Below are 25844 nucleotides of genomic sequence, written 5' to 3'. Positions count from 1 at the left end.
GAAGCCCATATTTGCAGCTCGGCTGCAAGGCGCAAATGAACCAAACACCTCCTTTGTGCAGTAAAAGTTTGAGCTCGCAAGGAGTGTAAAAGTTTGAGCTCGCAAAGAGCTAAAAGCTGGCCCACCTGTCGTACTGATGGAGCATTCGCAATTTAGCACACAACAAGCTGTTTCCGTCGAAACAAAAAGCACAGCCAGCTCTTCAAACAGCGTCGAGCCTGCTTCCCTCGATCAAAAAAAAAAATCAAAGTCGAACCCACCAATTTTTATTCCTATTTAGCCAAAAACCCAAAACCGGCGGGAGGCCTCAAACCCATCCCGCCTCGTTGGCGGGAACAAACCCCCTCCCAAATAAGCTTCGTGCGCGTGGTCCGCAGAATATCATCCCACGTTCACCCTGAACTGGGACCCACAGCAGTGCCTTCACGATGGATCAGGTGCACCGAGAAATCAGCGCACTGGTGCTACCGGAGATCCTCATTTTGTGCAGAGTTTTCAACTAGGCCCCTGGCAACATAGGCATTTTCGTTCGATCGTGTTTCCACAATGACAGATTTCGTTTTTTCACGTGCAGTCCAGATCAAACAACCTCCAATACCAAGGGAATATTTATTTAGGATCTATACTTATATTATTATGGCTGTAAAGGATTTTTTGTATAAATATAAAATAATACATGATATTTGGAATATTCCATACATCTCCATGGCGTCTAATTCCTAAGGGTGAAACCTGATCATATTCGATCGGATAGTACTCACACCGTATCCTATTCCGTATTTTTATCGGATTCGGAAACGTTACGGAAACGGATGAAACGGATAATGATGTGCGGAGTAACTATTTAGCTCATAATAATTTATATTGGACTGAGATATCAAACCGTGGGTAAAATCAGAAACACACAAACATAACCTCATACTAATATGCAGAAGCAAAGTTCAAACATCAATAGCACTATACACGCCAGAAGCTCAAATATAGTTCACAAGTAAAAAACAGTTAATATCTGACTTATTAGTGTCGGACTATCCTATCGTAATTTCGGATAGTTTGGTATCCGCGGGATAACGCTCGTACTATATCTTATGCCGTATCCAACGATATAGTTATTTCTATTCCCGTATCCTATACCGTCGGATTTGGAAACGGATTTGGTCAGTAATTAGCCTTCCTGATAAAATATTGCTCGCAAAAACAAAGTCCAGGTAAAATATTTGAAGGCGTAAATAGAGATACAGGAAAATCTAAGAGACCAAACTGCAAATCGCCAAAGCACCGTTTGCTGCAGTCCTCCGCCGTATAAATCTGGCTCTCCCTCCCTTTCTCGCCCAAAATCGCTCGGCTCTTCGCCCCCCCCGGCCCGCCCACCCATTCTGCACTCTAAATCCTCATCGCCTCCCAGAAACCCTAACCCTAGCCCCCACCCCAGCTCCGATGGCGAAGCCGGTAAATTACGACGACGAGGAGGAGGAGGTCTCTTCCTCCGGCGAGGAGGAAGAGGACCGGTCCGATGCCGGTGGCTCCGCAACTGACGAGGGCGAAGAGGAGGATGAGGCGCCGGCTCCGGAGGCCGAGGCTGCGGGGGATGAAGAGGTGGATGAGGACGAGATCGAGGCTGTCACCACCGGCGCGGGCGCCGACGAAGAGGATGACGGCGGTGCTGCTGCTGGCGGGGATGAAGAAGAGGAGTCGCAGTCCACCGAGGACGACGAGGCCGCCACGGGGGAGGACGACGAGGTGAGCGAGGGGCTATGGTTAGGGGATCGATTTAGATTATTGCATCAGTATGTCACCGGGGAGTTATTTCTTTAGATTTGCGGGGCTCCGTTACTGCGATCCGTATTGTTTACCAAAGTATAATTACTTTGGTCGATAGTTATGTCCATCCGGCCTCAGTATTTCTTGAGAAAATTATTAGGCTGCTGAGTACCTTAGCTCTGGAGCGAAAAAAACGATATTACTTTTGAGGATTGAGGATTTATTGCTCTTTTCATGTCTTACAATGCAGCAGTAGTTTCTTGGAGCTTGCGTTTTCTGTACTGTGCAAAATAAAAATATAACAAGATGGTTACATTGATTATTTAGCTCTGTCAAATTATAGACATGGTACTATTTTCATTACATTGTGCCTTACCGTCTCCATTGTAGACCGAAGACCCTACTGGAAACCCAACGGTAGGTAAGCGAGAGCGAGCCAGGCTCAAAGAACTTCAGAAGTTAAAGAAGCAGAAAATCCAGGAGATATTAGAGACTCAGAATGCTGCCATTGACGCTGACATGGTATGTTTCTCCTTTAAAGAAATCCCCTGACTGAAAACCCCCTTCCGCAAATGATTTGCCGTCATGTGTTGACGTATTATGTTTGTGTTGCAACGATTCTTCTGTGTATATTGTATTCTCATCGTAGTTTTGATCACAGAACAATAAAGGGAAGGGGCGACTGAAGTACCTGCTGCAGCAGACAGAAATATTTGCACACTTTGCAAAAGGAAGCCAATCTAAAGAGAAGAAGTCACGAGGAAGGTAATATTGGTTATGTTAGCGCCACTAGTATACTTTACTATGCATGCCCATCTTGGATGACAAGGCACTTGCATAACACTTGTCACATTTCAAACGTCATTAAGAATTGTGAGAATTGCTCTGGCACTACATTGCACTTTACATACAGTTCTCTATCTCTATCCTTGCCTCCCATCTTACCCAAATAGCCCTTATTAAGTTAAAAGGGTTTGCCAGCAGCAGCAAGTGGCCCCTCCTCCCTTTATCTCCACCATTTCTGCAGCAGCGCATAGCACTCCTGCAGTGGTGTTGGCGCAACATCATTAGCTGCAATGGCTGCAGTGTAGATGCACAATGGGTGCAGGGTTTGGTGTCCTTGATCTTCTCTTGCCATGCTGCAAAACAATAAGGTGGCCTCAACTGTCTGCTGTTGTCCTGACTGGACAATGTGGACATGGGGTCGTTGATGGTGACTTTGCATCAGATTTCTCTCTTTTTTTTGGTGAATTTTGGTATATACCCGGCCAGAGATGATGGCAGTTATGGGTACAGTGTAGTTTAGCTAACTAGCTATCGATGACACTGAATGTGAATGGATTTGGCGATGGTCAATATAGAGGTAGAGATATGTAGGATCTATGGTATCAACAAGAGGGTGGGGGGAATAGGAGAATATAAATTTTACTTATCCTATACCGGTCTAAGTACTTAATACAATCACATGCAAAAATGATGAATTTATAAGATGCCAAGAAAAGCTAAAGAAAGGTGGGCAGACATCATAGCTATTGGATTCGGTTGAACTGGCTTTGAACCCCAACCCTGATAAATTGATCTAGATCAGGGTTTGTGATCACAATAGATCAGAAGGAATTCATTGCCCATTTTGTTGATCTCAAACTTGAGGACAAGGGTAGATGGAGTCCAAAGAGAACCATTGTGCTTGTGATTGCTGTTGTTGGTGCTCTGTTTTCTCAGTTGCTTGCCATGGAAGAAGTGACGATGCATGCCAGCTTGAGAAGGCAGAAGGGTGGATCAGCTTGGCCATGCGGAATTGAGGATGCAGCTTAGTGGTATAGTTGTAGAAAAGCAGCAGAAGCAGTGGATGAGCAGTGGCAGCGGCTTGGTGACCTGAGTGTAATAGCAAAAGAAGCGATAGAACTGGTGGTGTGAGCAGGAATGTGTAGCTTGAGGATTAAACATGAGGACTAGTGGGGCTATATGGGATTTGTAGAAAAATGGACCAACAGCCATGTTTTATGACCAAGATTTTGGAGCATTATGAAGACATGTGATAGTTAAGAGCTTTTTTTTTTGCCATCTACTGTTTTTTTGAGAAATAGAATCAGAGTCATTGAATCAAAGTTCATGAATCACTCGCCTGATTTGCAAACTATAGATGTATACTCCCCATCCAACTTGGTTCATGGGAAGTGAGGAATTGTTACCCTTAAAAGCGAAAGCAGACCATAAATCTGGAAACTATGGTAGAGATACAATGGTGACTTGAGGATGTGTTGTTGAAGTTCAGACCTTGACACCTATGTTCTCTTTGCCCAAAGAGCTTGTAAGCTTGGGATATGTTTGGTTTGTGCCCAAATATGCCTTGGTAATTTGTTGGCCAAATAAGCTTGGGTTATATTTTGTTCTTTGCTTGGTTGGTTGCACATGGACTTTTGCCCATCCATCTCATACTCGCTTCACAATTCTTGCCAAATTTATACTCTAAGCAAGTGTTGATTCCAGCGGTTTACTTTACATTATGTAGTAAATTAGCTATTGCTTTTGGCTTCATAATATTGTGGAGTGCTCCCTGTTATTCTGTATGCTGGGCTGTGAGTGTAGTGCATTTACTTCTGGATTCCTCTCTTGTTTTATTTGTTGCTAAGGTTGGTCAAACTGTAGGGGGCGTCATGCTTCAAAGATGACGGAAGAAGAGGAAGATGAAGAGTACCTCAAAGAAGAGGAAGACGCACTTGCTGGTTCAGGAGGAACACGCTTGCTTACGCAGCCATCATGTGAGCCTTCCTTACTTATAATTTTTGCTGACTATTACATATGCCAGTTTCCTTTACCTTAATTACCAAGATGATCTGCTTACACTATTTTTTTTTGCTAGCTACATGGATGTTTTTATTTTTTTGCTGTAGAAGTACTCCCTCCATTCCAAAACACAACTCATATAGATTTTTCTCATTTGTTCCACAATACACCTCATTTTTCTCTTGAAACCCGCACCCAGCCAATAACTACTCACATCCATTTACTATTAATCTAATACGAGTGGTTAGGCACTAGAAACGAGAGTTGCCTTGGTACAAGTGCACAAATCTATGAGTTGTTTTGGAACGGAGGGAGTATTTTGTTTCCTTCTACAAGAATGGCAGTGAAATATGACAGACAACTTCAGAAATACATGAGCAAACATTTTATTTTGGTTCTGAACCAACATTTCCTATAGTTGATTATCAGAAGCATTGTTTTTCTAACCATGTGAACATATATTAGACGGCTTAAATAAATATCAACTTTTTTTTTTCCTGTTGTCAACATACCAAAGGTCTTCATCTATTTGAGTAAATTTCATGGAATTCCATGTCTTGGACCAAATATCAGAGTTACACTGTTAAGAAACACTTTCACACACTACTCGAGGAAACTATCTACAATGTCTCACTTCACAAATCTACCTCAAAACTACCTCTTTTCTGCTCCAGCCAATAGACCGTGATACAGTAATTTCTGTAGCATGCCAACTAATAACTTGTAAGTGTTCACTGACGGCAAAGGTAGGTGTGAAAGACCCCCTTTAGTTCCTTTTGGTGCCAAGCAAGAGAACACATTAGTTGACTTGCTTAGCAAGCTTTCACTGTTAACAAGAAGATACTAGCATTTATTACAGGCGGGGTTGGTTAGTGCCTTGCTGGAACATATTTTGTTTAGAAGTGTAGTTTTGTGAATTTATGCCAAAGGTTGTGTAGTTTGGTATAAATATATCTTGAGATACTGCTTTATTTAGTTTGGTAAACTGATATGTATGTTCTAGGTCCATGCAAAATACTCTTTATTTATGTTGATTTCTAGCTAGATGTGAATTATACATATAATGGGTGGAACATTTTCCTGAAAAACAGACTGACCTTGGTCTTGTTCTTTTGAAAATCAGCTGAGAATACTGAAGTCGTTTTTAATAGGATTTTTACTTCTTCGATTGTCATCCAGCATATGTTAACTACCCAATGGTTACTTTTCAGGTATAAATGGAAAAATGCGTGACTACCAACTAGCTGGGCTTAACTGGCTAATACGATTGTATGAGAACGGTATCAATGGGATATTGGCTGATGAGATGGTATGTTTGATGTGCTAACCACACAATTAGCAAGGGTCACTAAAGCCTTTTTGATGTTTTGTTCAATCTGCATGGTGTTTATGTTCAATGCAAGTTACTAACGTTATCCTTGGCATGCATATGCCAATCCATTTACCAGGGCCTTGGGAAAACTCTTCAAACTATTTCACTGATGGGTTATCTGCATGAATTCAAAGGAATAACTGGTCCTCACATGGTTGTTGCGCCAAAGTCTACTCTTGGCAACTGGATGAAGGAAATCGCTCGGTTTTGCCCTATTTTGCGCGCTGTGAAGTTCTTGGGAAATCCAGAAGAGAGGGTTAGTCTTACGTCCCCTTTTTTCAATTATTATTCTTACTTCAGCTGGCATATATTACTTATCTTCTTTTGTACCGTTTGGTCAGAATCATATAAGGGAGAAATTACTACAGCCAGGAAAATTTGATGTCTGCGTGACTAGTTTCGAAATGGCCATCAAAGAAAAAACTGCATTGAAACGTTTCAGTTGGCGCTACATTATTATTGATGAGGCTCACCGGATAAAAAATGAGAACTCTCTTCTGTCTAAAACGATGCGGCTTTTTAGCACGAATTATCGTCTACTCATCACAGGCACACCACTCCAGGTAGCTACCTTTGGCAGTACTGTTTCTTGGTATTATACATACAACATAGATTACAAACAACTGAATAATCTTTTATTTTATTTTCAATTTCGTCACTGACTGACCTGTAATATGGCAGAATAATCTCCACGAGCTTTGGTCTCTACTCAACTTCTTGTTGCCTGAGATATTTAGTTCTGCTGAGACCTTTGATGAATGGTTCCAAATTTCTGGTGAAAATGATCAACAGGAAGTTGTTCAGCAACTTCATAAGGTAAGAGATAAAACTCGTGCCTGATAAGAGTTAATACGTTTGAATCAACATTACTTGATTATAATATATGTATGCAACCTTGTGAAGGTTCTACGCCCATTTCTTCTTCGAAGGCTAAAATCTGATGTTGAAAAGGGTTTACCTCCAAAAAAAGAAACTATTCTTAAAGTTGGAATGTCTCAGATGCAAAAGCAGTACTATCGTGCTCTGCTTCAGAAAGATTTGGAGGTTGTTAATGCCGGCGGTGAACGTAAAAGGTTGCTTAACATAGCCATGCAGTTGCGCAAGTGCTGCAACCATCCATATTTGTTCCAAGGGGCAGAACCGGGTCCACCTTACACAACTGGCGACCATCTTGTTGAGAATGCAGGTTTGTTTTTTCATGGTGGCCATTTTATTGTTGCAATTTTACAATCCCTCTTCTGTGGCTACCGAGTAACAGTTCTTTTTATGTTTACTGTAGGAAAAATGGTTTTATTAGATAAATTGCTACCCAAACTAAAGGACCGTGACTCCCGAGTGCTTATTTTCTCTCAGGTGATTATTTATCTACTTCGCATATTAGAGAAAATGTGCACCTTGTTACACTTGATTTTCCCCAAATATCTTGCTTTGACATGTCACCACCCTGCAGATGACCAGGCTTTTGGATATCTTGGAAGATTATCTTATGTACAGAGGATATCAATATTGCCGAATAGATGGAAACACAGGTGGAGAAGATCGTGATGCATCCATCGACGCATTTAACAAGCCAGGAAGTGAGAAGTTTGTTTTCTTGCTTTCGACCAGGGCAGGTGGCCTTGGTATCAACCTTGCCACTGCTGATGTTGTTGTTCTTTATGACAGTGATTGGTACGCTGCTTTGTTAGACTGCAAATTATAAACCTATAAGCTGGATCTAACTCTTCGATGTTTTGAATGTATCTGCAGGAATCCACAAGCTGATCTCCAAGCTCAAGATCGTGCGCATCGGATAGGTCAAAAGAAAGAAGTTCAGGTTTTCCGATTTTGCACTGAGGTTTGTTAATTTTAGCTTGAGAATGTTTAATATCCCTTTTGGTATTTGTATCTATCTGATGATGAAATCATGAAAACTAAATTGCAGTATACCATTGAGGAAAAAGTGATTGAGAGAGCATACAAGAAGCTTGCATTGGATGCGTTGGTAATTCAGCAAGGAAGACTGGCTGAGCAGAAAAGTATGTTTTTGTGGGTTGTTTCATTACTATTTTCTGTTGTATTATGATCTGACTTAGGCTTAGTTTGGCATTTCTGAAATTTGCTGCGCTGAACTTATTTTATAATCTGCTGTTGAAAAATACACACGAAAACAAGAGAAAGTTGGTTGGCCAAACACGAAAATAGCCAAAAGCCGGTTGGAAAAGCTAGATTATCATAATCCACCTCAATGCCAAACGAACCCTTAGTCTGATCTTATTGTTTTCTTTGCAGGTGTCAATAAGGATGACTTGTTGCAAATGGTGAGATTTGGTGCAGAAAAGGTGTTCAGTTCTAAGGACAGCACAATAACAGATGAGGATATCGACAGAATTATAGCTAAAGGAGAAGAGATAACAGCAGAACTCGACGCGAAAATGAAGAAGTTTACAGAGGATGCTATTAAATTTAAAATGGATGATAGTATGCATCCCTCCCCAATCTCTGTCTGTCTGTCTCTCCCTCCATCCCTCTCTAATCTTTACTTTTCTTGCAGCTGCTGAATTGTATGATTTTGATGACGATAAGGTAATGATCTGTCCATTTGATCATGTGCTCTACCTTTGAAACTTTGTTGTCCAGTACCAACTGACTCTGGCTTTTGGTTGCATAAAGGAGGAAAACAAACCTGATTTCAAGAAAATTGTTGGTGACAATTGGATCGAGCCACCTAGGAGAGAAAGGAAGAGGAAGTATGCCACACTTTTTTTAGGTTATTACATTCAGTTTTGTCTATTTCTTGAACTAAGTTGAGTTATTGTTGCAGCTACTCTGAGTCTGAGTACTTTAAGCAAGCGCTTCGCCAAGGAGCACCAGCAAAACCTAGGGAACCACGGATTCCAAGAATGCCACACTTGTAAGTTCTTTCTGTGTTAATATCCATTTGGATTTTCTAAAATATTTCAATTCCCATGTTTAGTGTTATCTGCTTACTGTTTGTGTTTATGCTAGGCATGATTTCCAGTTCTTCAACAATCAAAGGCTAAATGAATTGTATGAAAAGGAAGTCCGATACCAAATGGTAATTTCTCAGCTAGATGTTGAGGAACTTGCTCAAAGTTTCTTTTGTGCCTGATGGAGCAACCCATTTGAACCTGTCTATTGCTCCATTATCCAGTCCATTGTTTGTCAATTGTCATTGGTAATTGGTGCCTAACTTTATAAAATAATATTTATAATGTAGCAAGCCAACCAGAAGAAAGATACCATTGATGGTGAAGATGAAGGTACTGCTAACTCTTGCTTCTCTAAGTTGCACTATGGCTTCTAGCTAGATCATGCTAATGATACCATCCGTATGCAACATACAGAACAGTTGGAGCCTTTGTCTGCAGAAGAGCAGGAGGAGAAGGAGCAGTTATTAGAAGAGGTTTGATAACATGCGATCTCCCAAATCATCAATTGTTTTTCAAACCTTTTCTCACATTTTTTTACTACCATGCAAATTTCAGGGTTTTGCATCATGGACGAGGAGAGACTTCAACACATTTATTCGTGCATGTGAGAAATATGGCCGCAATGACATAAAGAGTATATCTTCTGAAATGGAAGGCAAAACTGAAGAAGAAGTTCAGCGATATGCTAAAGTTTTCAAGTTGAGATACAAGGAACTGAACGGTCAGCCAAACTCATTTACATGATTAATATAGGGCTATTACTTTAATCTTCATGATGCAACTTGCCACAAAGCAACTGACTGTTTGTTTGGTGAATGTTTATGCTGACTAGTTCGTGGTTTTGTCTGTTTAATCAGACTATGATAGAATTATCAAAAACATTGAACGTGGAGAGGCAAGGATAAGCCGGAAGGATGAGATCATGAGAGCCATTGGAAAGAAGTTGGACCGCTATAAGAACCCTTGGTTAGAGTTGAAAATTCAGTATGGCCAAAATAAAGGGAAGTTCTACAATGAGGAATGTGACCGTTTTATGGTATGTCTTCTCCCATTTGATACGTACTACTTCAAGTATGTGACATGATTAACAACCTGCGGTCATATTTCAGTTATGCATGGTGCACAAACTTGGCTATGGAAACTGGGATGAACTTAAATCTGCCTTTCGAATGTCACCCTTGTTCCGATTTGATTGGTTCGTCAAGTCCAGAACTACCCAGGAGTTGGCTAGGCGATGTGACACTCTTATCCGTCTAGTTGAGAAAGAGAATCAAGAATATGATGAGCAAGAAAGGCAGGCAAGGAAAGATAAAAGGCTGGCGAAGGTATTTCTTCCTGGTCTGACCTCTAAATTATCCTGTTTTGCCTCTTTTGTTCGTATGTTCATAAAATGAACAGTTTATTTTTTTTGTTATACTAGTTTTCGTGGCCTAAATTGCTCATCTGATTTTCCTTTTGGCGTACAGAACATGACACCAACAAAGCGAGCTGCATTAAGGGCTTCAGATGGTGAGACAACTCCATTGAGTTCCTCCAAGAGGCGACGGCAGTCTCTTATGGACGATTATGTGGGCTCGGTACGTCAAGACTAACTATCCGGAGGCGGCAGTCCCTTGTGGACGATCATGTGGGCTGAAAACTAACTATCGGGAGTATTCTACTGCTAACTAGTTTTAAGCATGTTGCAGGGAAGGCGTAAGCGTGGGTGATCAGACGAATGCCTCATGGAACTTATGAGAATTGGAGCGGTCTTAGAAAATGTGTTGGGCTCTCATTTTATTTAAATTTCTTAGTTTATAATGTTGAATGAATCCTAGGTTAGTGTATCGAAGTGGTATGTACATGTCTGGTCACTTGTCAGCCCATACTTTTTGTTGGCCTTTTGGAGCGATGCAAGCTCATTCTGCTTCGGTTCCTCCCGTCCAGCTTTCAGTGCACCTTTTATATTTCCATGCAACTTCTTTTGAAAAGATTTACGTTATCCTGGCGTTTGGTACAAACATAATAATCTACTGAAGTCGCAAAAAGAGATTTGGTTTTAGTTATCACAACTCAAAATGACGAAAAACTATTCTCTTCAATCCTTGATAAGCATCTATCGCTCTTGTATCATAGAAGATGATGTGGCATTTCGGAGAACATCGGCAATGGCTCATCTGTCCGCGTTGCAATACCCCCGTTCAAATGGCAAAGTTGGTACCACCACCGCAATTCGGACCTAACCATCACCACCAGCAGGGCAATGGATGAACCAGTTCTGACCACATGTAGGACTTCGCCAAAAATCAGTGCCGCGACCTCCTTGGCCACCAGCCCACCATCTGAGGTCGCCATCATCATAGTGTTTTTTATTGCAACAAAAATTTCTATGCCTGCTAGCTACATCCACGCCATCACCTTCATTGACATCTGGGCCTCGAAGATGTCAGGGCCGACACCTCATCAATGAAGACCGCTGCACCACCATCTCCTCCTACAGAATCTTTCCTGCAAGAGCCACGGAGTCCAGACGCCTACCTCCGATGCAACCTCCATGATGCAATCTCTGGGCATCTCGACGCGCCCAGACCGCCACCAGATCGCAGCGGTTAAGCCCCGCTGCCATCATCACCGCCAAGGCCTTGCCCGACGGCAGCAATGGGAGGAGGATGAAGGGAGGGAGGGTGACCGGCGGCAGATCTGACTTTCGCGGGTCGGATCGGTTCCTGTGGACCGATTCCATACATAATTAATTGAAAATGAATATAGATAAGAAATGGTGGAATACAATAAATCGTTGACTACTATAACCTGCGAAGTATGCATATTTTAGTTTTTTTTGTTTGACACATCAACATATGATCTGGTTTTAGTTCTAAATATATCACTTAACGGTGAGAACATGTCGTAATTTGTTTACGGTTCCAGAGAGAAATTTGAAATTTGGAACCAAATGAATCTTGATGACAAGCATATTTTTTCCTATTCATCAGTTGCATGACCTGCCATATAGCAACATGACTCTTGCAAACAGTACGCGCGGCACGGTAAAAATAATTTTGGCCATGATCACTGTGTAGTCTTGTCATCGCATAAGCATCAATAAAACTCAATTTTACGCGTCACACATTCATGCAGAAAAATTATGAAAGAAAAACCCAACAAGACACCTGTTAGGGTATCAAAAGAGAAAGCTAATGAGTATACAAACAAGCTATAATTCCACTTAGATGCTTGCATATATACAGAAGAGATATGAATACTCCATATACAAAATGACTAACTGAATTCGTAGCAAGGAGTAAAAAACGAGATTAAACACACAGGTCGTAGACCTGCAACGTCTCTACAATAGCAACACTGCCACGCATTCTCCAACCACCAAAGAAACAAAACGAGGAGAAAATTCATCTGCAGATCGGCCGTGAAAAACTTTCCTCCAAACTCAATAAAAAAACATGTTTAACACTTACACCATTCTGACATTACTCTAATGCGCTCGTCCCTTCTCTTTTCGAAGCTGTTTTGAATAAGCCGCAGCCTTTGCGTCTAGGGCAGTCTGCTTCTTCCGCCGTGATTGCCCAAGCGCTGACGGATCAAACAACGGCCCCGACCATGTTTGTGAGGTTCCCTTCTCGATGGGCACTACAGTACTGAAGGAAGTATCCTGGTGCTCATATGTAGGCTCCATATGCCGACAGGATCCCAAGGGATTACCCATAGCTCCATCTTGATGCGGTGGAGGGAACTTCTCACTTTTACTCTTGGCATTTGCATGGGTTATCATGCGTCGCCTCTGCTGTTATTGAGAATACTAAATGCTTAGCACCAATCAAATCATGCAATATCTGTAAATTTCGTTACAGCTTTTTAAAATCGATTAGTTGTGAAGCAAGCAGAAACTGACTAATGTACTTTTATCACATCAATTAAGTATCAGTTGCAACAATTATCAATTTCATAGACGAACAATTTTGTCCTACAGAAAAATATACTTGTTGACCTGAATGCAGAGGTCAATTAATACTCTAGGGATGTTCGAAATGAATTACCTCTTAATACTAGATACAAACTGTAACCGACTTTTAATGCAGTTTATAAGATACTCCCTCCGATCCATAATAAGTGTCTCAGACTTGGTACAACTTTGTACTAAATCCAAGACACTTATTATGAATCAGAGGGAGTAGAAAATTAAAGAAGAATATGTGCAACCATAAATAACCTTGCTTACATCTAGATTTGTTTGAAGCTCTGCATTAGCCTCTGGTGCTGGCCCAGCCCTATGAGATCGATCCCGCGTTCGAGTCCTTTTAGCCACCTCTCCTTTGGCCTTTGCAGCAGCTCGTAGCCTGAATAACGATAGCAATGATGGTGATCATTCTCATGGATTGTCCAATAAAATAAACCAAATAAATTAATTAACAAATATATGTGGTACTCTCTCATGGTGTCTGTGGATGCAAAAATAAGACCATGTAAATTCCAAAGAATTCCTGGCTAGTTCCCAGCAGTAAAAGATCCAAGCCGTAACACTAGCCACAAACAGAAAACAGTAGGAAAGTGGCTGCTTTGGGCACCTCACAAAACAGCATGGGGAATGTGGATTTCCTGCAACTCATTTCGCCCACATCGCATTTTGCATGGGGTCTTCATGAGTTTGCCAAAAAAAAATGAAAAACAAAACATGGACATGGATTATTGTTTGCCAAGTTAGAAATGATTGCTCCATAGCACCTCCTGAGCCACTCCATCAACCAGTCACACCGCCTGCAGTGGGTTCGACGCAAGCCTGTGTGGAAGTAGGTTGTTTGTTTGGGCTTTGGCTTGTTAAACCATGGAAAGCCACCCAAAATGACTAAACAAACAGGGCGTAAAGGCTGATGTCAATACCAAATGCTTTTTTTGTGAGGAATACCAAATGTTGTTCACAAGAGCTCACACTCAGTAACTTGGTCAAAATAGCACAACTTCCCAATTCATGCAACCTATGACATGGATAACTTGAAATATCATAGGTGGTATTTCTTGTAACCAACTGATCTGTACAGTTTTACAAACATGGATTACAAGGCACACATGGTGTCATGGGCTTCATGGACACATGCATGCAAACATACACTTCTTCGTTTCTTCTTTTAGGGAATGACATTTAGGTTGGTTATGAAATTAACCATGTCCTAGGAAATCCAATTTCAGCACAAAGAAATGCTGCCAAAACAGTTGTACGTATATTGATAAATAAACAAGATACTGTAAAATGATCAAAACATTTGCATGCAAGTCCAGCAAAAAAGGGAAAGGGTAGATGCAACACACCTTCTAGCCTCTTCGTCTCTCAACTTGGCATCCATCTCCTTGCTTGGTGGATACGTTGGCAAGCTTGATGGATCACATGCATAAGGCTCAGATGCAAAGAACTACAAAGCTTGCAGTATTAGAAATTAATACATAATGACAATCTGATATATTATTGTCAAACACACAATTACAAAAAAAGGGGATATTGTCAATGGAATAACGGTTTCCGCAAGAAAAGTATCAGATGGACATAAGTTTTTGTGAGATGAAAACACGAAACTGAAACTAACATGCATTGTCATGTACAATTGCTGACATTCTTAAGCAAAGTATTCCATGCTTTGTAGCTTTCATATGTTGCATAGAAAACATGTTTGTTTCAGAAAACAACAGCTCCAAACCACAGTATTGCTACCAATTTGTTCCAATTAGTTATACTTCGCCATGTTTCTACGAGCCAAACTGTATTGAATGACTTTGTCATGACCCATGCTGTATAAGGGCATCTCCAATAAGGCTGACATCAGCATTGGCAATTTTTTAAATATAAATTAGAACTGATGAGGCATGTAATTATTAAGGAAAGAGAATGAGTCCGTATGATCTGAAGCAACGAGCCGGGTACAAGATCCGAGGCTTCTGCCGACGAAAAATTGCCTGTTGGAGCAAATATGTGCGTTTCTTCAGATATTAAGGGGCCCTACTATGATAGTTTTTAAATATAAATTAGAGCTGATTGTTGCTGTCAATAATATCTGGTGGGGCACACAATCTATTCTTAAACTCAATTTAGCCAACAATCTATAGGAGTTGTTCTTGGTACTCTTGTTGGTAATGGTAGATGATTAATTTACACACCCTTGAAAGATCCATAAAGTGTCAGGGATTTAGTACAAATTTGTACTAACTTTGTACTAAATCCCCGACAATTATTATGGATCGGAGGGTCGGAGGGGGTAGTAGTTTGCATTGGATGGCGTGACACTTATGTGGACACTTGTATTTTTCTCTCTGTTTAAGCGTCTATGTAAGCGCTCTTGCACTCGAGATGACCTAGAGTTCTCTGTTAAGTTTGTAACCTGTAGTACGTGCTCTGTATCTGTAGCTAGCGACCACGTTAGATTAGATGATGTCTATTATTTCCGTTTCGTCCCAGATGGCAACTTGGACTTGCAGGTTATGCCAGATTTTACATCGCGTAGCCAGAAATTGACTTAGGACAGGTTCATGCAAACTGGTTAAATTGCATACAGTTCAGTTGGTATCATATTGTTCAGCTGATAGCTCCTATAGTGTAGTTCAGTAGTCTACCATGTTTAGTATCAATGTCACGTACACATGTTAGTTCTTTTCCAGTGTATGATCACTAGCAGATTGCTAAAATGATTAGTTGCTTAATTTCGTACATGTTTAACAGTGCCATCTCCAGCATTGGGTACTCTAGTACAGAATGTTGCGTAGAACAAGTTTATGTGCGTATGTGCACATGCATCTTAAAATGGAGGGTATCGAGTTTGGGAGTACAGGGCACCCGATACGTTCTCCTCCCCCCCCCCCCCCCCCCCCTCTCTTTCTCTCTCAACTCCAAAAATTCAGCCCTCTTTGGATCATAGGATTTTTGGAGGGAAGATAGAGGATTTCAATCCTAAGGAGTAATTCCTATAGATGTCATTTCGATCATATGATTTACACCGAAGGAATTTCATAGGACAGAAACTTTTCCTCCAAATTTTGGAGGAGTCCAAGCATGATCTCCATCTAATCTCAAAATTCCAATGCATCTTCTCTCTATCTCTCTCCTCTTACTCCATCTAATCTCAAAATTCCTATGTTTTTCCTATGTAGTAGCATCCAAACAGTCTTTGCAAACAATTCATATGGAAAATTTCCTATTAGAGATTTAGAATAATAAAAAGGAAAAAGGATATGAACATACTTCACTTTGCAATGCAGCTGTAGAAGTTTGACGCTCAGCTGGATCTATTGCAAGCAGAGTTTCAACCAATTGCAGGGAAGATGGAGGAAAATCTTTAAATGTATCTCTGATGCAACGTTTATAAGGTTGCTGAGGTTTAAATATTGTAGCATGTGGCAGTTTTGACTTCTTCCAATACTCCTCCGATGGGGAGCCACATAGCTTGAAAATCTTGTGCAACTGCTCTACCTGATTTACACATAATATTAGGAACCGAATAGTCTTGGCAAGGCAAAACATAACAAAATAAACACACAGTAAATTCAGACTAGATTCCAGTTGAATTCGATCAGAGTATTACAGGTTAGAAATTAAAAAGGAACATAAGATAGTTCATCTCAAGGCACAAACATTTTAATACTCCCTCTGGCCGGTATTACTTGTCGATATATTACATGTATGTAGACGCTTTTTAAACATAGATACATCCATGTTTGGGCAAATATGAGACAAGTAATATGGGTTGGAGGGAGTAGAATTCTATGTATGTGGTGGTTTGATCACTTATCAATCTCTCAATAAAATTCTAATGATTAAATTAAGAGTTTATCAAAATAGCTGAAACTTATATTGCTGGGCCAACAAATACTAGTTGATGATTAGTTCTGATTGGTTTCTCGTACATGGTAATATTTGCCCGTAGAGGACAAACAGGTGGTATTTGGTCAAGTGGCATTTCATTTTTTTTCCCCCATGTGTTTTACTAGTCTAGCATGGTATAACATGCAGTTGACTGATTGCATGATTACATTTTTGGATGCTAAATTTATACTCCCTCCGATCCATAATCGAAGACACTTATTATGGATCGGAGGGAGTATGATTTTATAGTTTCATACAATTGACCTAGCAGAACAGAAAAAAAACTACACCAATTACGTGGCAAATATGAGAATACTTTCATTAGTAAGCTTGGAAAGTACTACAATCAATGCAACCATATTTGATATAAAATGTAATGAAAACTACTCTAAATGGGTCATATGGATAAAGCAAACATACCCACCAAAAGAGAGCTAATCATTGAAGTGTTCAATGTCTATTCATGTAAACATGTACATGGAGTTCAAACTAATGGAGGCATGACCATTCCAGTTGTATCAACATAAAGGTAATGTGGCATTCCACTTCCACTACTTGTGCAATTCAGTACTACTTAGAAACACACTGTTTTGGGGGGTTTTCAGTAGCTGGCATAGTTGAAAGAGCACCTTCTTTAATGCTAAAAGACATTGGCATGCTTTTCAACAGAAGTTTTCAAGTCATGCTGCTAACCACTAATGATAGTACCTCATAGAGAAATAAAGTCAAGCATATGCAATAGAGTCAACATAGTATTCAACTTTTTCAATAAATGACAATGGCATGGTCATGAATAACTATTGCCAAAACATAAAATATTAGATATCGTAGAGACACAAGTTGTCTTCTGAAGGAAACTAGTATAAAGTTGAAGCTTTTCAACAACCGCCATAGAATTATTAATTATGCAGACAAGTTGGGTTTTTTCCATACCAAACAAAATATTACCATAGGTTTGACAGCAAAAATATGACCGCTAGGATTACCAGAACATAACATATATGAAAGGTTTAAATACTGTTCAAGACTAACCTCGGTGCGCCCGGGCATGATGGGCTTTCCATATAAAAGCTCTGCCAGAATGCACCCAGCACTCCATAAATCCACACCCACACCATAATCTGTCGCACCTAATAATAATTCTGGTGGTCGGTACCACAGTGTGACCACACGGCTCGTCATCGGCCGCTTGTGGCGTGGGTCAAAGAGTGCTGCCAGCCCAAAATCAGCAATCTTAAGAACCCCATTATTATCCAACAGCAAGTTCGAACCCTTGATATCCCGATGCAGCACATTATTGTCATGGCAATGCTCAAGTCCTGACAGAAGCTGGTGCATGTAACATTTTATCTGCAACAGGTACATTAGCACCACGCTCATATTAATCCAGCAAGTAACTCCACCCAAAGCATGAGAGCAAGCAAGAATTGAACACCTGTGGCAGAGTAAACTTGACTTCAGGGCTTGCTGCAAGGCCAGCAAGGTCATGCTCCATGTACTCGAACACCAGGTATAGGCTGCATGACATCCTGGAGGTCACTAATCCCTCCAATTTGATCACATTTTGGTGGTCGAGCCTCCTCAGGATCAGGATCTCCCTTGCCATGAACTTGACGCTCTCAGGCTCCAGGTTGTCGAACCGGACCTTCTTCAGTGCCACGATGCGGCCTGAGACAGTGTCCCTCGCCCGATACACGTTGCTGTAGGTGCCCGATCCTATCTAGGTGTTTGATTGGCCGAAAAAAAAAATCATCACCACCACCACCACCACCAAATAGTAAAATCAGTACTTGTAAGTCGAATTCCGCAGTTTTCGGGAGGGGGCGGGCCTATACCTTGTTGAGCTTCTCGAAGGTGTCTGCCCGGCGGGGCGTCCACCCTCGGAGGGCCTCCCCGGCGACGGCGACGAGCCATGGAGGCCACCCCGCAGCGAGCTGCTCGGCGGCGGCGGGAGCGGGGACGCACCCCTGCCTGGGCCCCGTCCGTCGCCCAAGCCTCCGCCTCGGCCTTCCGAGGGACTTGTCTCCATCCGCCGGGGAACCGTTGGAGGGCGCGGGCTTTGGGGACGCCTTCTCCTTCTTCCTCGTCGCGGACGAGGACGCGCGGCCGAAGACGCAGCCCATAATACCTCTACACTAGTACACTCTCCAGCATCTAGACTACTAAGGGTCTAAGGGTTCACTACTCCTACCTCGCCGGAGACGACGGAGAGAGTAGTCGGCGGCGGCGGCGGCTAGACGGGGGTGGTGGTGAGTCGATGCAAGGGGGAGGCGGAATCAATCAAGGACAATCAATCAAGAGACCCGTGTGGCCGTGGTGTGTGCGGATGAACATTTAATGGGTCACGTGGCGGTGGGGCTGACCGGGCGGGCCCGCGATGGGGTCAAAGGAGGGGTCAACAGCTGGCGTATCGCGATGGTTACCATAATTCGCACCGCAGTGCAGCGAGGCCGGGTGTATTATTAGCGTGGGGCCCGGAGTGTCATGACTGAGGAGACGGTGTGTGCGCGCGGTCGGATGGTAATAAAAGGCTGTTTAGTCGTTTTGCGGTTGGTTTTGGGGTTCCGAAATGCCCCGGCCGTAAAGGCATATCTGTCTCGGTGTTCACTCCACGGCAATGGAAAAGCAGCGATCGGAATCATCCGCGCCACGGTTGGCTGCACGGCACGCCGACGCCGTAGGTAGGCGTGGAGTCGGCCACGCAGGAACAATGCCAATGTTTGTTTTGAAGTCGATCTATATACACTTCTCTTAATTACTGACTGCCAGTAGTATAAATTTAGTTGATTTTCAGCTTGTTTTTATCAAATTTATAGCAAAATATATTAACATCTATCTGTACTGTTTGATCAAGATAATTAGATCCATCATAAGATATTTTTTGGTGTATTGATTTGGAATAGAGATTACCGTGAATTGTGTAGTTTTAGGTGTAGTTTCGCATTGTTGAAATGTGCTACGCTGAACTTGTTTTTATAACTCTTGTTGAAAAATACACAACGAAGCGGGAAAAGTTGGTTAACCAAACGTGAAAATAGCCAAAAGCCAGTTGAAAAAGTTAGATTATTGTAATCCACCTCAATGTCAAATGCAGCCTTAGTAGTGGTGTATTCTTTGTATGCAATTTTGCTTCTGGGTCGAGAGGGGGCAAAGTTTGTTGCCATCAATCACTTATGACCCTCTCGTCGCCATATGTCTCCAATTCCTCTTTATTTGGTATAAATTGTGCCGACTTAATTATTGCAAGCACCTCTCTTCAAGATATTTTTTGATACATTAATTGTACTTATATAGTTAATGTATTCTTGATTTGGGTGGCTTGAATTTTCAGCCTTTTTTAGTGTGAATTTGTCGCATAATGGAATGTAATAAATTTGCGACCGTGAAATGGGACAATCTAGAAAATGCTCACCTAGGAGAGGCAACAACAAAGATGTTAATTTTGTTATCCTATTAATTTATTCTTTGCGAACAATATGTACTTCTCGACAATTTGCTTTCAAACAAATACATTCTAATAAATATTTCTATCTTTACTATTCTTGCATCGCTTTCTCTCTTTTCTTCTGCTCATGGACTTCCCTTCACAGTTTCCTATCCATCTTGGAGTATGCCTGGCCGGAGCCTTTGCCTGCACCCCTTGCCTGAAATTTGTTTGGTTGGTGTCCTGAGAATTCACGTGTGAGGATTCGTACTGACCCGGGCCTATGAATTGAGTAGCCTGAGCTTTGCTACCTATGCTGCCTTATGAATGTTGTCACGCAGATCATGAGCCAAACACTGTTTGCAAATTGTATCTACTCGATCATGGTTTCGGGTTATAAAGAGGTGGTTTCGATAGCACAGTGGGCACGACGACACGAAGATGGTAGGACAAATAGTGGACCATAGTCTAGGATGGTTGGTAAGGAAGGTGGAATGCGTAAGAAAAGGTGTTGGCGAATCTCAATCGAATGGTTAAAAAGGACTCCATGCGGTGGAAAAAGACCAAATGCTTCTCAGCTGACCCAACTCATACTTTTCCTGCCACACCACGCTACATGGGTTCAATACCAACAAAGAGTTATCTCCAATGTGGAAATTATGTAAAATATACATCTTCCAATCCATATTATTTGTCACAACTTTGTCTAAATGTATCTAGACGTTTTTCATTGTATAAATACATGTGTATTTAGACAAATCTGCGACAAGTAATATGGATCAGAGAGAGTATATTATTTTGCTATTTTGTATTTGTCTTATTTTTACGGAAGATCTAAAGCAAATTTCTAGCATGTGTTCCATTTTACTCTCGCTGTATGCCTTAAACATAAACATCGTACTGTAGGATTTAGTTTGGTGGACCCCTCATTCACCCATCTACTGCCTTGTCCAGGACCAGGAATAAGGATCGAGATTCGCATGGCGTCGACCTACCAGCTACCCCATCCTCCCCCATTGACTGCTTACCCATCACTCGCATCCCGCTGCCGCGTTCGCATGGCCTCCGCCGCGCCCCTCGGTATGTGCTCGATTTGAGAACAGCTCCTCGCTTTCCTCGCAAAATCTTTCGATCCTTCACTTAACCTAACCAAAATTGGGATGTAGTGCTTGTGAAACGCATGCGTATGATAGATCAGGCAGAGTTTTTGAAATTGGGCGGGGTAGATTTCGATGGAATGGCTTACGTGCCTATTCCAGTAAATTGCCAGGAAGTAGTTGTAAAATTCTCGCAGGATTGCAAGCAAATATTGGTGCAATGTGCCAAGGGATCCCGGGTTTACAGGTTCCTCGATTGAAATTTCACCATAAACATTGACTTGATTCTTATTTTAATGGCTGTCAAGGCTCTGTACTCCAAGCGGAAGTCTTTTTTAATGTCCGCAGTCAGTTCCTTTGTTAGGTTCTGTTGCACACGATTCTCCACATGCCCCCCCTCCCAAATTGGCAGCCTCTGGCTTTAATCTATTCTCTTTATTTATGTATATATATTTTTCCTTTGCTGAAAACAGGAGTATCTCACGACACAGGGGTCACGGTTCCCACATCGGATAGTGTTGGCCAGAATGATTTACTGATTGTTGGACCAGGCGTGCTTGGTCGAATCGTAGCTGATAAATGGCAACAGGTTGAGAGAAGTATCTTCCTGACTTTCGTGACTTTTCTGTTATTTTGCTATATCAAGGAGTTCCAGTTAACATTTCGAGCTGATGAAATGATTGTCTTACTGAAAGATTTAATTCCCAAGCTAATGAAACAAAAAATTACTCATGTTCAAATGGAGTCTTCTTTCTTGTTTAAACTACATTTGTTCCTTTTAGATGTTAGCATTTCTCCAGTGGTACAGGAAACTGTAACTATCACCCTGAAGTAGGGATGCAAGCGGGTAACACGCAAAGCCAACATACAAGTATACTTAAAGTCAACCTGCTGCAATTTTTCACTTGAACTTTGTATAAGGTTGACTTAGATATACTTTTATGCGTGTTTTGAGGGTCGCCAACTATCCTTACCCTGAAGATCATTTCTTTGAACATTGATGATCCTCTTTTTTATTTGATCTTACCAAACAACATTTTTGTTTTCTTTTGTCTGTATGATACAATGCGTGAGTTCAGAGTTGTGTCCTTATAATAAATATATTCTGCCTTCTTATTCTGCTTTGTATTGTAAGGATTATATGTTCAAGAATAGCTTTCATATCTCTTACAGGAGCATCCAGGTTGCAAAATATTTGGCCAGACTGCAACCACAGATCATCACAGTGAACTAACTAAAATTGGGATAATTCCCTCCCTGAAGGGATCCAGAGGTTGTCAGAAAGTTCCATATGTTATTTTCTGTGCTCCTCCATATCGTACAGATGATTACCCTGGGGATCTTAGGTAAATAAGATGTAAGATATCTTGCATCTGATAATAAACTAGAAGTTTTCAAGATACAGTTGTATCATGTTTCATTTTTTTTTTGGTATATATACTATGAGGGTAGCTTTCTTACCAGCAGCTATTTTGTTAAAGGGAAATTCTGATTGTGAGTTATCAGATCCCGAATACAGAAAATTTGAAAACTGAAGCTTATGTTGCAAATTTCATGAACATAAATTAGTCAAGGCTTAAGGTGATGTATGTACCTTTGTCAAGACTTTGTGTAGCAAGTTCAATTAGTCAAGGCGATGGAAGATTAAAGTCGAATACATAAAAGAGAACTTTGTACTAGAAATTGAATGTTTAGGTCCTTTAGGACAAGAGAGGTATTATCTTTAACACCATCATTGTGTAGCACTGCAGAGTACTGGGGCAAATAACAGTAATAGGAAAACTTCCTTCCCTCGTATTTGTACTATTATATATCTGATATATCACAAATTGAGAAACATAAGACTCGAATAGTTCTAGACTCCTAGGAGTGTTACTAGCATAGGTGTTCTTCCCATTTATTATTACTAGCTAAGTCTCCTGTGCGTTGCTACAGAGAAATAAACATGGAAAGAAGGTTTATCGGAGTAGAAGAGCATCCACTGTGTGCATTAATTAATTGCCATATCAGAATCACGTACACAGGTAGGCACGAACCGATATTGCACAGTATCGTGATTATGCTCAGGACCTATCTTGTCCTGGTTAAGAATGGCCTTTAGCGCCACCATGTTGTGTAGACCAAAGTGAACTGCAGGATTGCTGGTATTGATCAATGAGATTTTGTTAAAATCATTTTCACACCCAAGAAAAGGTATTATATAAACAAAATTTAGTGTCATGGTAGTAAAACTTGACATGCATCTATCATGAGCAAAGTCCATTAGTCCAAACAATGTATGAAGGACATGTATGGTGTCTTACTTGAGAAAACTTGTGCAGAGTTGCAGCATCAAACTGGAGTGGGGAAGGCTCTTTCCTGTTCACATCAAGTACTGCCGTGTATGACTGCAATGACAATGGATTATGCAGCGAGGTATAAACTTATATTAACTTAATCTGCTTCCACGGAAACAACAAAAGACTTAAACTACTTATTACAAAGAATCAAACTTGTTCCAGCCTTTTTTTTCCTGCTTTTGGCGGGACAATGCAGCAGTAAAGGAAAACTAGAATGTTATGTAAGCCAAAATATGCAGTGTTTAACAAGTTTTTACTAGTGATGTTCCAGGGTGACCTAAAAATTATCTTGATTTTATTTAACCTTGATGTTCCATTTACTTTTGTAGGATTCTCCTTGCGTGCCAATTGGCCGGAGCCCTCGAACCGACGTCCTTCTAGAAGCAGAAAATGTTGTCCTTGAGGCAGGAGGCTGTGCTCTCAGGCTAGCAGGACTTTATATATCCTGACTTTACATATCATCAGTCCTCACCAAGAGGCTACTTTTTATTCCAAACATCAGGCATTCTCAAGTATAATTTTTTGCAATCTCTTCTTCATTAGAGTGGACACAACTGGTACAGTTTTTCTCTTGACTTGCCACACAAAGCGGATCAAGGTCCTCACATTTTCTGGCTGTCAAAAGGATCTGTAGATGCACGGCCAGATCTCATAATCAATCTGATCCATTATGAAGTAAGATCTTCTACTTATTTATTTAGAGTCTTGGCTTTGTTTTTGTTCTTTTGCTTTCTTTCAGCTTATCCATATTTTGTCTTTTGTAACTTTCGCCTTCTGGGCGCTTCTTCAAATGAAAATAGCAGTTATACGTGCGGGTTCAAGGAATTTTATTTATTTATGTTAAGACAGTATCTAGATGAGTGTGTTTGAGAGGGAGTAGTAGTTATATGTGTATCTTGCAGTTTGGATGTTTTGGAGTTACGATAGAATTTACTTGTCCAGTGATGACATAAAGTTTATACCATATATGCCAACCCAACCCCATATTTGGTAAATGTTCATCCTACTCCTGTCATCCCTCTAAAATATAAATGCTCACAAAATGGCACTCATGTTAACCATATTTAATCATTCTGTTGATATAATTAGATTCTCTACGTTTTTCCTGTTGATTACCGGTGGGTGAAATGATATATCCGGGTGTATTAACTGTAGAATCTTCTTGTTTATTACTCCTTCCGTTCCTAAATATAAGAAGTCCTACTCTTGTCATAAGTCAAACTTCTTCATGTTTGACCAAGTTTATAGAAAAATCTACTAAGAATATCAAATGAGCGTGCTATGAAAATATATATAATAACAAATTTAATAAAACTAATTTGGACTTGTAGATTTTTCTAAAAACTTGGTCAGACTTGAAGAAGTTTGACTTAGGACAAAGTTAGGATTTTTTATATTTAGGAACGGAGGTAGTTTCATCTATTTATGCAATTTGCACTTTGCAGGATGCTGCTTCGCTTGCCATTGCCATTATGAAGAGGAGACTTCGCAGTCGGGTGTTTCTGGGCTGCGACGATCAACCTCTATCCAGGTCACTGCGAAACTTCAACCTCTTGAGCTCCTCACCTCCTCATCCGAGTTCAATTTTGCTCTGTATTGCAAGTGTACTGATATGAAGAGGTTGGGGTGCTTTGCAGACAACAGATAATGGACCGTGTTAACAGGAGTGGGAAATTTGATGCCAAGTTCCAGGGCTTCACAGGTAAGTTGTCTATAGACCTGCTTTTTGCACAGGCATTTACACGTCACTAGTCTGCATCTGCTACCTTAACTGATGCAGGGACTGATGGTCCTTTGGGGAAGAGGATGAATAATTCCAAAACTCGGGCTGAGATTGGATGGCAGCCCAAGAATCCTAGCTTCACGGAATTCCTTGGTCTCAGCAATTAATATGTTACCGACCGTAACATTTCTGTTCTTCCAGATGAATATTTGTAGCACAGTGGATTTGATCATGGATATTACCTCAATTATGATTTCTTCCCCTATTGTTCTCCGTTACTTTTTTTTTTCATATGGTGAAGTTATGAAAGCATCATCCTCGAAAAAGAAACTTATGTATAAGCAGTACTAGAATGGTTAACTGGTGGATTCTAAGAAGCATTCTTCTTGGAGATGATGAATATCTTGGCGGCAGTCGGTCACCAGCGTCGAGGTCTGCCCCTCCTATCTCCTTCCTCTTCTCCCTTCCTTTCTCCTTCTCGGCCGATCCCGCTGCTTCCTTTCCCCCACGCGTCCAGATTGCTGGACAGTGTTGTTCATTCCCTAACATTTGTTGATCCTTGATCGTATCA

General features: G+C 41.1%; 3 protein-coding genes across 4 annotated transcripts; 2 read left to right on the top strand and 1 right to left on the bottom strand.

The window, feature by feature from the left end:
- Positions 1-1342: 1342 nt before the first annotated feature.
- LOC100836141 (probable chromatin-remodeling complex ATPase chain) lies at positions 1343-10803 on the top strand. The gene is made up of 25 exons (XM_003567639.4): positions 1343-1740; positions 2152-2283; positions 2423-2526; positions 4411-4523; positions 5760-5857; positions 5997-6176; positions 6262-6483; positions 6602-6736; positions 6824-7106; positions 7200-7273; positions 7371-7591; positions 7670-7757; positions 7845-7938; positions 8192-8380; positions 8454-8485; positions 8573-8649; positions 8724-8813; positions 8909-8978; positions 9141-9183; positions 9268-9326; positions 9409-9574; positions 9711-9889; positions 9963-10178; positions 10320-10430; positions 10542-10803. Exons 1-25 carry the CDS (start codon positions 1438-1440, stop codon positions 10560-10562), a joined length of 3300 nt encoding a protein of 1099 aa, XP_003567687.1. The 5' UTR covers positions 1343-1437; the 3' UTR covers positions 10563-10803.
- A 1227-nt stretch (positions 10804-12030) lies between these two features.
- LOC100835837 (probable serine/threonine-protein kinase At1g54610) lies at positions 12031-18974 on the bottom strand. Of its 2 annotated transcripts, none has more exons than XM_010232576.3 (7): positions 18526-18974; positions 18126-18410; positions 17723-18040; positions 16070-16297; positions 14152-14252; positions 13067-13184; positions 12031-12628 (listed from the first exon to the last, which is right to left on the bottom strand). In XM_010232576.3, exons 1-7 carry the CDS (start codon positions 18811-18813, stop codon positions 12323-12325), a joined length of 1644 nt encoding a protein of 547 aa, XP_010230878.1. In that variant the 5' UTR covers positions 18814-18974; the 3' UTR covers positions 12031-12322. The 2 variants fall into 2 exon arrangements, with proteins under 2 accessions (XP_010230878.1, XP_003567686.1); XM_003567638.4 differs by having other exon boundaries at positions 12031-12631; positions 18526-18972.
- Positions 18975-21036: 2062 nt separating this feature from the next.
- On the top strand, positions 21037-25551 carry LOC100835528. The gene is made up of 9 exons (XM_010232575.3): positions 21037-21194; positions 21685-21800; positions 22385-22557; positions 23533-23626; positions 23880-23990; positions 24136-24225; positions 24996-25081; positions 25188-25252; positions 25331-25551. The coding sequence occupies exons 1-9, from the start codon at positions 21095-21097 to the stop codon at positions 25438-25440; spliced, it is 945 nt and encodes a 314-aa protein (XP_010230877.1). The 5' UTR covers positions 21037-21094; the 3' UTR covers positions 25441-25551.
- The last annotated feature ends 293 nt before the right edge of the window (positions 25552-25844 follow it).

This window comes from Brachypodium distachyon, chromosome 2 (assembly GCF_000005505.3).
Source record: "Brachypodium distachyon strain Bd21 chromosome 2, Brachypodium_distachyon_v3.0, whole genome shotgun sequence".
Classification (NCBI taxonomy): Eukaryota; Viridiplantae; Streptophyta; class Magnoliopsida; order Poales; family Poaceae; genus Brachypodium; species Brachypodium distachyon.
The sequence above is the reverse complement of the archived record's forward strand: the minus strand, read 5'-3'. Positions and strand labels throughout refer to the sequence as shown.

Excerpts from the sequence above, each read along its gene's own strand:
- LOC100836141 (XM_003567639.4), top strand. The coding sequence starts at position 1,438 with ATGGCGAAGCCGGTAAATTACGACGACGAGGAGGAGGAGGTCTCTTCC. Across the intron at positions 7,274-7,370 it reads GAGTGCTTATTTTCTCTCAG|ATGACCAGGCTTTTGGATAT; the intron begins GTGATTATTTAT and ends ACCACCCTGCAG. Across the intron at positions 9,890-9,962 it reads AGGAATGTGACCGTTTTATG|TTATGCATGGTGCACAAACT; the intron begins GTATGTCTTCTC and ends GTCATATTTCAG.
- LOC100835837 (XM_003567638.4), bottom strand. The coding sequence starts at position 18,813 with ATGGGCTGCGTCTTCGGCCGCGCGTCCTCGTCCGCGACGAGGAAGAAG. Across the intron at positions 18,411-18,525 it reads CCTTCGAGAAGCTCAACAAG|ATAGGATCGGGCACCTACAG; the intron begins GTATAGGCCCGC and ends TCAAACACCTAG. Across the intron at positions 14,253-16,069 it reads CAGCTGCATTGCAAAGTGAA|TTCTTTGCATCTGAGCCTTA; the intron begins GTATGTTCATAT and ends CAAGCTTTGTAG.
- LOC100835528 (XM_010232575.3), top strand. The coding sequence starts at position 21,095 with ATGGCGTCGACCTACCAGCTACCCCATCCTCCCCCATTGACTGCTTAC. Across the intron at positions 24,226-24,995 it reads TCAATCTGATCCATTATGAA|GATGCTGCTTCGCTTGCCAT; the intron begins GTAAGATCTTCT and ends TGCACTTTGCAG. Across the intron at positions 25,082-25,187 it reads GACGATCAACCTCTATCCAG|ACAACAGATAATGGACCGTG; the intron begins GTCACTGCGAAA and ends GGTGCTTTGCAG.